Raw genomic sequence first — 14,948 nt, 5'->3', positions numbered from 1 at the left:
TCTAGAACATCAACACACACAGCAGCGCAGCATGAATGAGAGGGTGTGGTCAGCCAGATGCACTTTGAGATAATGGAAGAAGTTGGCAACCTGGCACTGGCTAGCCAGGACTAACAGCTTCAAAGGGAAAGTTGGAAGCATGGAAAGGCTTCACAGGAAAAGGTCTATCTCAGGAGACTCTGAAGGATCTGAAAGCAGCAGTGCACAGCCCCTCTGCTTTTGGTAGGGGCTTGAGAAACTAATTGTGCCTTCCCCAGCTTACACTCTAGCCTGCCTGTCCTCTACAGGCAGCTGACACCTGCAGCGTTTCCTCCCTCCCAGCCCCTTCAGCAGTGGCCTTCAGCCGTGTCTCTCGGAACAGGGCACCCGGCTGAGCAACACAACTGCTCCTGCAAGGGCCACATGAGACAGATGACAGTCACCTGTTCACTCCCACGGCCTCATGTCTACATTGCACACCAGCTAACAGCAGAAACGAATGTGGTTAGTTAGGGTGTGTTTGGGATCAGAGTCCTGGATCAAATCAGCCTTTTCCTGCACTGTCTGAGCATATGCTGCTCTTGTAAAGCACAGAGTACTTAGGAATCCTTTGTAGAAGAGACATTATTGGTAAGCAAATGATAAAAGTCAACATTAGAAAGGTATTTCTGAAATATTCTTCTTACACTGGACATGCACAAGCTTTAGTAGATTGTTAAATACTGATCTACCTGTATTAGTGTGAAGGACTTGACACTAAAGCCTGGGCTGCTACCAAGAGTAAGGATGAAAATAACTTAGAAATAGAGAAAAAGCACATTTAAAACACACCAGGCAAGACACTATGTAGTTCAAGACACTTGAACTCTACCTGCTTTTTATTCCCATTGGAGCCATTGCTGTTTTAAAGGTTTAACAATAACACTCAGGGATGCGCAGCTGCTTTTGAAAAAAGAGCTAGACAGAAGGCAAGGAAGATCTAAACATAAGCACTGTCCATGAAGGATGACACCTGAGAAGTGCAGTTATTCATCTGGAAAACTGCTATCAAAGCAATTTATTTCATATGAGCTGATGTATTATCTTTTGTCACCTGTGCAAGATAGCCAGTATCAAGTGGAAGAGACCCTGGGTTTCTGCAATGTGTAACCATTCTAAGGGATCTCAAATGCTTGATTTGACCAACCATGTCATCCTTAGCCCCTTTTTCCATCATATATTCAGGATTAATCTATACATACATTTGTGTTAAGTGTCAAAGTGGTAACAAGAACACTTGGACTGAAAATTTTAAGTCATGTTTTCAATCTCCATACCCCTCTGTATTTAAATTTCTGTACAGAAGCCTCCAAAGATTTCTGCGCATTAATGTAGGCATTAGTCCTTATGGGAAAATTTGCTTCCTACTCTCCACAGAACTCAGCTGCTTTGTCTGCAAGCCTGACAGCAGCACTTTCAATGAGCAATGGAATGCAAACAATAGCTGCAGAAGCAAAGGCACGCAAAGCACGCCAGTATTAGCTATTCCTTCATTCCTTCTTTATTCATCATATTGATGCTTCAGTTCCGTTTAGTTTTTGGATTAAGTATTTTTACATTAACCACTTGTAGAACTTGAAGTGAACTTCATTGCTTTCGTTATTCCAACCTAAAATTGAGACAACAGATGAAGCAAATCTTCACAAACTGTATTTTTTACTGTAATTACTTTAGAAGCAAGCCTAGGATGTGGTAAAGTTGTCAACACCTTCCAAAACAAGCTCCATAAACAGGGGAGGTTTGTTTGGAGACTTTTTCAGCTTTGTCATTGAGCTACTTGTGCACCATTGCTAAAACATAAATTGACACCATATACATATACCACTTTAAATATTAAGTCTAAAAATCAAATTTCTTTCTAGGATTAAAAGACTAAAAGTAATAAATAATTTTACTTTAAAAGTTTGCAGTCAAATTTTGATCCAAATAATATTTCACAAGTTCATTAGTTAGCAGCTGTGATAAAGTGAAAGGGTGGCCTTACTGATATCTTTGTTTGAAGTAATCAGCGTCCAAGGCACAGAAGTATTATGAAAAGCAGAAAGTTTTCCCACTATTGCAAAACAGAGCTCAAGGCCAGGCTGCATGGGGCTGGGAGCAGCCTGGTCTATTGGAAAGCATCCATGTCCCTTTGAGGGAGGTTGGACCTAGATGATATTCAAGGTCCCTTTCAACCCAAACTTTTCCATGGATCTATCAAAGTTCACAAAAATGGAAATGCTCCTCATTTTAGAAGGATATTGTTGTGGGCACATGCAGGAACCTGCCATTCTACAGTTAAGAATTGACATGAACTTAGTGACATGACATCAGGTAATTAATCCTCAGTTAACCATCATTTGTAAAGTGCTTCAGCCTAACCTGTTGTTTAACAAATTCCAGGACACAATATCCAAAACACCAACGTGGTCTCAAATGCCTGAAAAGCCACTGAACATGCAGGGCAGAGATGGAATTTTTCTACTTAATTATCCTTCTGAACTCCTCCAGCAGCCGATGTGCAAAGCACTCGCTGAAAGCAAAGCAAATTGGTACGTGCTGTGAATATTTCCACACAAACTGACACATAGCTGACTGCTGTATATATATGTATTTATTTCAGTGCAAATATCTCACTTCAGAACAAACAAACACTCTCCTGAGAAGCAACTCTCTCATAATCACCTTCTCCTGACTGCAGGGGAGGAGCAGCAGGTCCATCCCTGCCCATCATGGCACCAAGACATGTTTTAAATCAAAACAACAAACTCAAAAAAAAAAACCCCAAAAACCCAGACCCAACCCTGCCTCGGTCCCTCTTTATTCCTGACTCAACCCGGGCTCCCCATCAATCCTGCAAACACACAGAGATGCTCCCAAAATCCTCACCTCGCCCCCCACTTCAGTGGGGCAGAGCACCTGAGCTCCACCCATTACCCCCAAGTTCCTGACTTCATCCTTAAATTGACAGAAATAACCCTCAAATATCTTAATCTGAAGCTCTCAGAGCTGCCCCAGACACCCCTAGAAAAGGGGATAGCCCCGGTCCCACAGCACTCAAGCGTGAATTTCACAAAGGAGTCGCTAAACTCCCCAAACACCTCAAGCTCACTGAGGGGCCCTCAGCCAGCCCCCCCAAAAATTCGAACCATCCCAACATCAGAGGGGCCACCAAGCCTTCCTCCAAACTCACAGAACAACCCCGGCACTGCAGGGTCACAGAAAGGCCCCTGAACCCTCCCCCAACGCCAAGCTCCCAAAGGGGCCCCACAGCTCACCCCTATAACACCCCAAGCTCCCAGAGCGGTCCCCGAGCCCTCCAATCTCACAATGAATCCCGACACAGCCCCTCCCAGCTCCAAAGCGCTTACAGAGCCCGAACTTCCCCGGGCCTGTCCCTCCCCCTCCCTCACAGAGGGCTCACCGAGATTGCAGCGCCCAATCTCACAAAGGGAAGCCCAAACACTTCGCCCCAGCCTCACACCACCTCACAGCGGGGTCCCCAAGCTCCCCGTACCTGCCGGCAGATCCCGGGACGAGCCCTGAGGACGCCCAGCTGAGAGGACACGCAACACCAACTGCAGCCCCTCCGCCGCCGCCTCACGATTTCAAACCCAACGGAAGCCCCGGCCCGCCAATGAGGGAGCGGCGTTGGGGGCGTGCCCGCCAATCAGAAGAGCGTCCTGCGGGAGGGGGCGGGGCCAGCGCCACGCGTGACCGTTGCGTCCCCCCGAGTCCGAGCCCGCCCCCGCGCGGGGCAGAGCGAGGCGGTGCGGGCAGAGCGGGACGGTGCAGGCAGAGCGGCTCCGCCCGGGACAAGCCCCGCTGGCTGAACCGTGTCGTCCCCGTGTCCCCACGGACAGACCCGCACCGGAGGCTGCCCTACCCCCGGCAGCGTTCAGGGCCGCGCTGGATGGGGCGCTGAGCAACCTGGGCTAGTGGAAAGTGTCCCTGCCCATGATGGCGGGTAGGAATGAGATAAGTTTTAAGGTTCCTTCCAACACAAACGTTTCTATGATTCTGCAGTCTCGGCTGTTGTGCTTCATTCTTTTGCATGAAATCACAGAAAGAAAGCTTGCTGCTTCAACAAGCCGTTTTTTATTACTGGACTTCACAGTCTATTTAGCACATTAAAACAGTCCTTACTGTTGAGTCATCAGACAGCAACAACTAAGTGATTGTTAGAACAATAAAGTTGTTAACAAGGATGTCTTTTAGAATGAAGTAAGATGCACAGAATCCAAGCATGATTTTACTGATGTAACCATCCTCAAGAGTCACTAAACCACCATGAATTCCCGATCTCCATCACAGCAGTAGCACATCAGCCATCTGCCAGCATTAGAATGTCACACTCCATGGGTGGCATTTACTATTGACTTGGTTTTCCATCATTAGTAGCATGTAACATCACATGCTGTTTTCTGTGCTGTGCTTTTCCAGTTATACAATCTTCTCTTTCTCTAAAAGAGAGAAATATGGAAGTTTGTGGTTATAACAGGGTGTGTGCAGGGCGCTTCCTACATTCTGTAAGAAACAGCAAATCTTGTGGTTATTGGCTATTGTTTTTACTTCAATAGTAACAAGACATTCCTGTCAGGCTTCTCCCTTTACTGTGTGGGGGTGTACGAAGATACCTTGAAACACACCTCCCTTTAAGGCATTTTAAGATGCTACATCCCTGTCTTATTAGAAAATATTAGAAAACATTACATAAAATACACAAGGAAAAGCAAAGAGAAGCTTTTCCCGACGCTTAAATAAAACAGGTCGTTTCCCTGCTTCAGAAAGACGCTGCCCTCATCCAGCAGAGCTCTTTTACATTCATAAAGAACTGGAATCAGTTCCCTCTGCCAGGCCTGTGGAGCATGACCTCGAGCACGGACAGTGCTTGGGGCCACGGGCAGGGGCTGCGCGACCCGGCCGGGCCGGGTCGGGCCGGGCTGGGCTGGGCGGGCGCGGGGTGCGGGCTCAGCCCGGCCCCGGCCGGAACGGGGACGTGGCTCGGGGCTGGCGGCCGGGCAGGCGCGGAGGGGCGGGAGGAGACGGAGGGAGGGGCGGGGACCATCCGTGCGAGGAGAGGCGGGTCCCGCCCCGGCGGCCCTGCCGGCCCGGCAGCGCCCGCGCCGCGCATCCGGGGGTGCGGCGGGAACTGCCGCTGGAGCGGGGGGAGCTGCCGCTGGAGCATCCGGGGCTGCGGGGGAACCACCGCTGGAGCATCCGGGGCTGCCGGGGAACCACCGCTGGAGCATCCGGGGCTGCGGGGGGAGCTGCCGCTGGAGCGGCGGGAAGCACCGCTCCCCGCTGGAGCATCCGGGGCTGCGGCGGGAACCACCGCTCCCGGGGACCCCGGCGCCCCACGGGGCGCAGCATGGAGAGCCCCGCAGTGACCTTCACGCTGGCCTACCTGGTGTTCGCCGTGTGCTTCGTGTTCCCGCCCGACGAGGTGCGCTCGGCGGGGCTGACGGTGCAGAGCCTGCTGTCCGCCTGGCTGGGCAGCGAGGACGCGGCCTTCGTGCAGTACCACCTGCGGCGCAGCACCGGCACGCTGCTGGCGCACTCCCTGCTGCCCCTCGGTGAGTGTGCCCCGGCTCCCCTGGAGTGAGCGCCCCGAGCTTTGTAACCAGCGGGCTGCACCGCTGCACATGCACTCACAAAGGAATTGGGGTTTGAGTACGGACTCGGGAGTGCGGGGCTGGAGGGCAGTGCCAGGGAAAGGGACCTGGGGCTCTGGGCAGGGGAAAGCTGAAGGTGAGCCAGCAGGGCCCTGGCAGCCAGGAGGGACAGCCCTGTGCTGGGGACATCAGGCCCAGCACGGCCGGCCGGGCAAGGCAGGGATTGTCCCGCTCTGCTGGGGCTGGGGCGGCCTCACCTCCAGTGCTGGGGCAGCTCTGGGTGCCACAAGGCAACAAAAACATCAAACTGTCAGAGAGTGCCCGAAGGAGGGCACGGGGAGGGTGAAGGGCCCTGAGGGGAAGCCGTGTGAGGAGAGGCTGAGGGCACTGGGGCTGTTCAGCCTGGAGGGGCAGAGAGGAGACCCCAGTGCAGTCACAAATTCCTCCTGAGGGGAACGGGAGGGACAGACGCTGATCCCTGCTCTGTAGTGACAGTGCCAGCACTGAGGGAACGGCCTGAAGCTGTGCCAGGGGAGGTTTGTGTGGGATATCAGGAAAAGGTTCTGCCCCAGAGGGTGGCTGGGCCCTGCCCAGGCTCCCCAGGGCCGTGGGCACAGCACCAGCCTGGCAGAGCTCAGGGAGTGTTTGGACAATGCTCTGGGGCACAGGGGGTGACTCTGGGGTGTCCTGTGCAGGGCTCAGTGTTGGACTTGATGGCCCTTGTGAGTTCCTTCCAGTGCATCATCTTCTGTGATTCTGTGATTAACCAAGGAATGCAAATTGACTTCCTTTAGCCATATAATTCTCCTAAAACTTAGTAGCATCTTGCAGGTAATTTTATTCAACAACCGAATTCAGATCACTTTCCTTTAGGTATGTAATTCTGATAAAAATCACTGATGCCTAAGAATTTATCTCACCTTGCTTGAGACAAGAGGCTTGAATTTGAAGTCATCCAGAAATACAATACCTCTCTTGGAGGTGAGCTCACTGGTTAGATAACCATATGGTTATGGGGTATCTGCTTTTGCAGGTGCTTAATTGTTTTCTGAAAGTAAGGGGGTTTTTTTTCCTTTTCAGGTTATTACCTTGGTATGTGCTTTGCTGCACCTGAAAAACATCTTTGTTTTTTCTACCTGGCTTCAAAAGAGTGGAAAACTTTCTTCTTCTTTGCCGTTCTCCTGCCAGCAATCACCAGTGCCCTGGCATATTACTGGTCACGGAAAGGTTGGAATAATCATCCACTAGCCCGGACACTCGCTGTTCATGCCCTCCCACAGTCAGGCTGGAGGGCAGTGGCTTCTTCCATCAACACAGAATTCAGGAGAATCGACAAATTTGCTACGGGAGCGCCAGGAGCCAGGGTGATTGTCACGGACACGTGGGTGATTAAAGTGACCACCTACTGTTTACATGTTGCCCAGCAGCAGGACATTCACTTGACGGTGACAGACTCCAGACAGCACGAGCTCACCCCAGACTCCAACGTGCCCGTGCAGTTCCTGACCATCCGCGTTGCCAGCGTTAATCCCTACGTCAAGGCGTTCGATATCCGGTAAAACAACTGCTGAACCCGTTCTGTTACGTGTGTGCTGTTTGATGGTGCTGAGGGAGCACTTCTGTGACCAATCTGGAGACTCATCCCTTCCTTTCTGGTCCCTGCCTGGTGTTCAGTGCTGCTCTGTGTGCACTTCTGCCATGCAGTGTAGGGAAGGTTGTTTAGTGCAACACTGAATACACAACGGATAAACAAAGGGATTGGCCTCTGATCCATTCTTAGGGAGAGGATTGTGCTGGATGCAGAAAAAAGTAACTGGATAAAATTAGGTGAGAGATGGACAACAGGAATGAAAGGTAGAATTTTTAGTCTTTTAAATTTTGGGTGAGGAGAAATAGCTATTTTGTCTAAAACTGTCTGTTGTTCATCCACGACTTTGGATTTTTCTTTGTGTTTAAGGCTCACAATTTCATCACTGCTATAAGAGCTCTCACTGAGCTATTGCAAACCAACTGCCCCTAAAACAAGGAAGAAATTTTGGTCCCTTTCTGACTTATGTGTTCTCATAGGAGTAAATCATAATAATTGTGAACTGTTAGGGCTTGTTTTGCAAGGGCCCATGGTGTTTATCTCATTGGTCTCTGTGTAACCAGGCTAAAGTACAAGTTCAGCAGAAACCTCTGTGTGCTAAAGTCTTTGTTGTTGTGTTGTTAAAAACCATCTTAGTTCTCCTAAAATTATATTTGAAAAGGTATCTTTTTGCTGTAAATTTGTATGTCAGGAGCATTTATTAGGTAATTAAAAGCATGCAGATCACCAGACTTGTAGGTGTGCAAATGGGGCAAGCACAAGGAAGGCAAAGAGGTGATTATGGTAGAGATCTAGGTGAACAGAACTCAGGACAAGAGGGTGGTTAAGGTAAGCATGACAATGCAAAGAAAAGAGACTTTTATAGACCTGTGACAGTGATGACCAAATTAGTATTAAACAACTAATGATTTTCTTCTGCAAGCACTTCAGTGCCAGAGTACACCACAGCTGAGAAAAACATGACTTGTTTGACAATTCCTTTTATGGAAAAAAAGTCCTAAGCCCAAACTGTATTTTGTGACTAAACAGAATAGCATCAAGAACAGTGTTTAAAAGCTGTACTAATAAGATGTCAGTGATAGTAAATCTCTGCTAGAATGTAGCAGAATCATACAGGGTCATTGTATATATCCAGAATCAAATACAGTGAGATGTTTCTGGAAGAACAATGCTTTTGTGCAGGTGGGCCACATTTCTCTGCATGTTCTGTGTGAATTGTTCCTCTGGTTATAAATGTCTCTGATTTGCATGGACAGCATCTGTTAAATGACATTATCCTGTAGCAGTAAAAACTAAGCCAGCCTTGCATTGTGCTGGGCTCTGGGAATTCAGAGAGTGGTAGGAAAATGAGGGCAGTCTTCCAGGGACTTCTCCATGAAAGCTGTTTAATGAGTGGAAGCATTCAGTTGGAGAGTTTTGACACTATAGTTCAGAATTCTTAAAAAGGGATGACAACAGGAATATATCACTGTAGGATCCTGTGTGAGGTCTCAGGTGCCACTTGAGTGCTGTGGACATCACTTAAATTTAATTTACAGAAGCAGCTGGTGTGAAACACAGCTTGCTGCAGCCTTAAATCAGCAGTGGTTTGTGACCTTTGTGAAATTTCTGTGATTTAGATTGTATCATAAAACCACAGAACCTGATAGATTGACTTTCCTCTGCTGCTTGTGTAGAACTGTATCACCTTGTGATGTCTGCTGCATGATACAACTAATTTCTCCTAATTAAATTCTCCAGGAGTTTATAATTGAGAATTTAGAAATTGTGTAAGTAAAGAGGCATTAAAAAGGTGGCAGAAATGGTGCAAACAGCACTTTGCAGTTAATGCATGATTTACATACCTACATGGCTTTTCTTCATGCTGATTACTTCAAAATCCTTTATTTTTGTATGATGTTTTAACTGATCTCTGACATACCCTGCTGGCAATCTTACATAGGTATGAATGAGGACAGCATGTTCTGTTGACCAAGTTGTGCCAAAACCAATAACTAAATAGCAGAAGAAAACAAGAATACACAATTCTGTGTACTTATTCTGACAAATAAATGCCAGCTTTTCTATGGATTCACTTCAGATGTTAACCTCTGCAAGGTATTTGGGTGGATAATCATGGTAACATTTTGCTCCATCTTCTCTTCTTCAGGTTGAACTCCACAGAGTATGGGGAGCTCCGGGAGAAGCTCCGTGCTCCTATCATCAATGCAGCTAATGTTGTCATCCATCAAAGCCTTAGTGATTTATTTTTAGAAACCTTTACATCTCTGGTGGAAATAAACCAGACATACCACGTTCCAAGCACTCAGGTGAAACTTTCTATCCATGTGAGACTAACAATTATACTTTCAATATGGATGAGCCTGTGATTACTGTGTAAATGATAAATGTTTACCTAGGGCTGTCTCCAGTGAATTATTAAGAGAATTCATTGTTGTGAGGTTAACAAAAAGGTTTTTTTAAAATATGGATTAAATGACAAATTATGATTAAATTATATTTATCATGTGATTACCGCTTAATAATCCTCATTTAATAATCAAGCAATATTCAGCCAGTAATTAAATGGTAATTGAACAGCAGTTGAACACCCTGCTACTCTCTACATTTCTAATAATTCAGCTAGCTTGCATACAATATGTTTGAGATCTAATATAAACTGTTACTTACCTTTCTGTAGATAACAGATACCAAGTAAGGGATCTCTTGATCCCTTGAGAGGTCTCCTACCTACCTGAGGCCGCTCTACACGAGAGCTCCGTGGGCTTGGGGGCTGCAGTCACTCACTTAGAGTCTGACTGGTGGTTAAAGTGCCCCTTGGTGGGGGTGTACAGCTGTAGGACTTACAGTTTCATCTTGTGATACTGATAAGCCCCTGATAAGACATGGCCTAGATTCCTTAACTTCCTGAGGAGATACAGCCAAGCACAATTTTTTTAGGGTCTGCACAGCCAAGGCTGGCTCCAGTCAGGCCTCCTGGTCAGTGATGCCAGGAGCCCAAGTGCTCTTTGCTCAGTCAGGGTGATGCTTCCTTCACAAATGCTCACCTGCTGTGTCAGTAAATTCATCACAAACATTAACTCTGGCTGCTGCTTCTGTTCCTGCTCTACAGGGAGCAAACTGTACTGTGAGCATGATGGTTTTGAGACATAAAGTCCCCCTGTAATAATTGCTATTAAAATGTTACATGAACGCATTTGGAAATGATGACCTTGCACTTGCAGAAATGCAGGGTCATCATTTATGGGGAGCCAGAGCCACAGCTGCTGTTGCTGTTCTTTAGGCAGTTTGCTCCAATACAGCTTGCTTTTCTAGACAGCCAGGTTCTGCTGGATCTACTCTGAAACAAACTAATGATTCTTAACTGGGGTTTGTTTTGGTTATAATTATTATGGCTATTATTATATGGTTTTAATTATAACAGCACAGAGTCCTACTTCCAGTAATAGTCACAGAGACCTGGTCATTATTATACTTGTGCAGCAGCTGGAAGTGCGACTGCAGCACTGTCCAGTGCATCAGAGGGAACCAGTTAAACCAGTACTGGTGACCCTGCAGGGAGTCTGTGCCCACTGGTTCAGCTGATGGAGTGAGGGGTTGGTATCTTTGCCAGTGTTGTGCAGCTTATATGGTTTGTGAACTAGCTAAAATAAAACTGCATCAGGTGTGTCTGCGCATTATGTTGTGTGTGTGATAAAGAGAGATGGTCACAGTAAAGAGAAGATATTAAAGCTGCTTTCTTGCAGAGCATTTAATTTGTGACACATTTAAGTGGCAGCTGAGCTACTGAACTTGGGTTTGACATTGGGTGATAAATTACATCACAGATGATAAGGATGTTAAAAATACTACATTGAATCTTTCCCTATTCTGAAGCTCCATTAATATGTTGAAAAAATTTGTTAATCTTTCTATGCTAGAATTTTTCTTGCTTAAAAGCTAAGGCCTAACTTCACAAGTTAAAGCTCAGTAGCCTGTGTTCATGTGGATCTGCTCCACAGCCCAGCTGACAGGGCAGCTGAGCAGACACTTGAGCTGACAAGGGAAGAGTCACTGGAGATGGGAATTAGAGACCACATAGAGAGCTGATTTTTGTTCCACCAGGAGTATTTTGAACAGATTCAGGTCTCTGTGCCTATTCAGTGTGCTATTTTGAGCTATCAAGTTCTTGGACAGGTAGAAGATGTGGGAAATGCTAATTACTCTTTATTATTTGTAATACACTTCACAACAGGATATTGTCCCCATGTGCAACTGCAAGTTCATGTGGCATAATTAACTGTGGGCAAAATCAGTTATTCCAATTTTATCCAAGAGAAATTAAGTAAATTTCTGGACCTTCAGGTTGTATGTCCTTGTGTTCAGTACAGCCCTGGTTTCTTCATTTATGTCTCTTAATTAGAAAGATGGAAGATAGGAACAGCCATTTGCTGTTTAAGTGTTTGTTTTCCTTACTTTATACTGGTCCATTGTTTTGAAAAATAGTTTGAATGACAAAGCTGACGGCTTGCTTACCTTGCTGTGGCTGCTGGAAGCTCTTCAGAGTGTGAAAGAACATTTATCTTTCAGTCATTTATGCTTAATCATTAGTGTCATGCAGCAGTTCTGGGTTTTCTGTTCAGAGAAAAGTTTTGCTGTCATTTGTTAGAGAGTGTTCTAGTAAAACCATTTGATACTCTCTGATGGGGCAGTCCTGCCACAGATGATTTGAAAAAGCAGTAACAGGAACCGTTCTGTGCAGTTCCCAACTTTGACGGTGTTTCTCCTCCCTCAGGAGCTGGAGCCCTGCATAGGCTGTATGCAGACTATTGCCAACATCAAGCTCATCAAGAACTGCCAGGAGCCCAACGAGGGGGAATGCCAGCAGTGCTACTGCCGGCCCATGTGGTGCCTCACCTGCATGGGCAAGTGGTTTGCCAGCAGGCAGGACCAGCAGCACCCCGAGACCTGGCTGTCCAGCCAAGTGCCTTGCCCGACTTGCCGAGCCAAATTTTGCATCCTAGATGTTTGCCTAATACGATGAGTAGTGAACTGAGTATGTTTTAACTTTTTTAATTTGACTGTGTTTCATAGTGGCTTTGGTTTAAGGCCTGCTAGATCGGTTTCTGAGACTTCATGTTTGACCAGGGTACAAACTCTAAAGGTTTCTTTTACAGTGTTGAAAACAGATGTAAATCTTTTCAGTTCCTTTCCACTTTTACCTTATCTGTGGATTTTACTCACATGATGTCAGCTTCTGGATTTTAATTTTCTTTAAACCCCTGTTTTCCTTTCTTACATTTTGGATGGAATAAGGTTATCCTTCTATATTTGCAGTACTGTTGTTTTTTCAGGTTTTAACGTAGGTTAAATTCTTTATATTTTTAAATTCTTTATATTTTTAAATTTAACTTGGGTTTTGATTCTTTAATAAAGGGCTAACTGAGAAAATTGCTTTGGTTAGACTTCATTGCTACTTTTGTTATTCTTTAATCCAGTTGTAAAATTATTATTAATCTTTGCAGTTGTTTTTCAAACAAGTGCACCAGTTGTGTTCCTTCAGCTGGAAGGAGGTATTTCCACTACATCTACCACAAAGGGTTGCAGTAGGCTGAGAAATGTAATCCCTGAAGATTTACAAGTCCTGTATGGACCTTTTATTCCATTAATTTGCCTCTAGCATACCTTTTGATGGATGACTTTATTTCAAACAGAAAGGATTTGTCAACCCATTTACCTACACTGCTAATACATGGTTAAAATCTATTGGTTTCCAGGAGCTACATTGCTTAGGGTTTCAGTGTTCTTTAGGTGATGGGACTTTTTTTACATACATTTGAAGGGAGTGCAGCAAACATCTGAGCTCTAATTTGTAAATAATTATCACAGGTGGGTCAAACAGAGAAAGGAGTACTTTAAAGCTTTGGTCTACAAGAATAAAACCTCTTAATACCTCTTACCTGAATAATCACAAGGATCTTACCAGTAAATCATGGGCAGAGGTGGCATGCCAGTGATTACCTGACAACCTCTTGATTACCATGACAGGCAACCGGTTTGAGCAGGAACAGGTGGCAGGATGTAAAAATGGTACAAGTATTGGAATCACAACCATGAAACATTTCATGAGTCTCAGCTGAGCTACAGGTGGTGAATGCACCTACCTGCACTTGCAACCAGCCAGGAAATGGTTACAGATGTGGCTGCAAGCAAGAATTCATAGAGGGGTAAAGAACTGAAGACAGATCTGACAGCATTGCTTGAAAACTAACATTTAATTGTTGGATTTTAACTTTGGGATTTTTAAATAATATTCATTTGTAAAAATCCAAACTGGTTGAGGTAAAGAACATTCATTGCTTCAGCATATCTCAGTTGCTTCATATACAACATCTACTATGCAATTAAGTAAATTACCTGTTAATAATAGTGGCTTCTGTTTTCCATTACCTGCTGTTTTGGATTGTATGGATGTACAGAGTGAAAATTTGACACTGAGACAGGTTGTGTGGATTTATTTCTCTTTCCCAAAGATCTTCAGTGGCATGTCACTCTTCATCTGAATAGAATTAAATGGAGTTCTGGAGTTTCAGACAGATCTGTTGGTAAATATGAAAAATAATAAAAAAAATGTAGGAGTCAATTAGCAATTGAATTTAAAATATTTTCTTAGTACTTCTGTGGGAAAGTTATTTCCAGATTTAAAATGGTCTCTGCAGGATTTTTTAACCTTTGGAAGGGTCTTGCAGGGCAGGGTGGTGTTGTCTCACATGCACCTATCACTACACAGCAGCCTTCACAAATAAGCATTTTGTAACATTTGCTTCTGAAAAGTTTACATAATGTGGCACTGATACAAGGGATTGGCCCTTGAAATTGTTGCAGAAGAGAGGGTAGGATTTTGGAGATGTAGTTTGCCACCCCCCATTCAGCTCCCACAGCACTTCGTCTGTTCAGAATACAAATGTTCATTGTAAAGAATGTGAGGCTAAAATCATAAAAGGCCTTGAGAATCTCAGATGCTGGTAGTTGCAGATGGGTTTATAGACTAAAGCCAGGTCAGTTGTCAATAGTATCTCATGTAATAAAAGCTTTAAATGCCTAATTTCTATTATAGTGGAATCTATTCTGAGTTGACTCGAAGTTTTCACTTCAGTGGAATTTTGCTTTTGTTCATCCTACCTCTTTCCTCAATATAAAAGTACAACAGAGTAACAGTCATAAATGTTTCATACCTTTGCATCTTTTAATGCACAGAAGTGCCTCTTAGAAAACTTAGTAATTACCAAAACAAAATTATGATTTATGTTAATGATAGTACCTGACTTATATTCCTTAAAACAAGTCGTTTTCCCTAAGTTTAAGTTCTCAAAGTAATCTGGCATGCCTCTGACATTTGTGAGCTTCTTAAAAGCTGTGTTAAAGAAACAACTTGTTAAAAATCCGTATGAAGATGATAGAGTACAAAAATAGGCATTTGTTAGTGTGATAGCTTCATCCAAAGAGCCACAAAAGCATTTCTTTAAGGTCCCTTCCAACTCAGACCTTTCTCTGATAATATAAAACTTGCTAGACTGCAGCTAAGCACCATTCCCTCCAGGACAAACCTCAGTAAGACTGAGGTTCTCAGTGCCATTTTTAAATTTTTAAATTTTAAATGTTTGTGGACTTTGAGCTGTTTAAGGAGTTGAGATATAAATACTCAAGCTCTTACATGGATTACAAGACATTTTCTTCTGAAGACATCCTGCAGGATTTCTCATTTGTGG

General features: G+C 44.9%; 1 protein-coding gene across 1 annotated transcript; it reads left to right on the top strand.

Annotated features, from left to right (window-relative positions):
- The first annotated feature begins 5,192 nt into the window (after nucleotides 1-5,192).
- On the top strand, nucleotides 5,193-12,630 carry TMEM129 (transmembrane protein 129, E3 ubiquitin ligase). The gene is made up of 4 exons (XM_058024326.1): nucleotides 5,193-5,573; nucleotides 6,693-7,167; nucleotides 9,350-9,509; nucleotides 11,975-12,630. Exons 1-4 carry the CDS (start codon nucleotides 5,369-5,371, stop codon nucleotides 12,221-12,223), a joined length of 1,089 nt encoding a protein of 362 aa, XP_057880309.1. The 5' UTR covers nucleotides 5,193-5,368; the 3' UTR covers nucleotides 12,224-12,630.
- The last annotated feature ends 2,318 nt before the right edge of the window (nucleotides 12,631-14,948 follow it).

This window comes from Melospiza georgiana, chromosome 5, assembly GCF_028018845.1.
Source record: "Melospiza georgiana isolate bMelGeo1 chromosome 5, bMelGeo1.pri, whole genome shotgun sequence".
NCBI classification, from domain to species: domain Eukaryota; kingdom Metazoa; phylum Chordata; class Aves; order Passeriformes; family Passerellidae; genus Melospiza; species Melospiza georgiana.
This window is presented reverse-complemented; position numbering and strand designations above follow the sequence as displayed.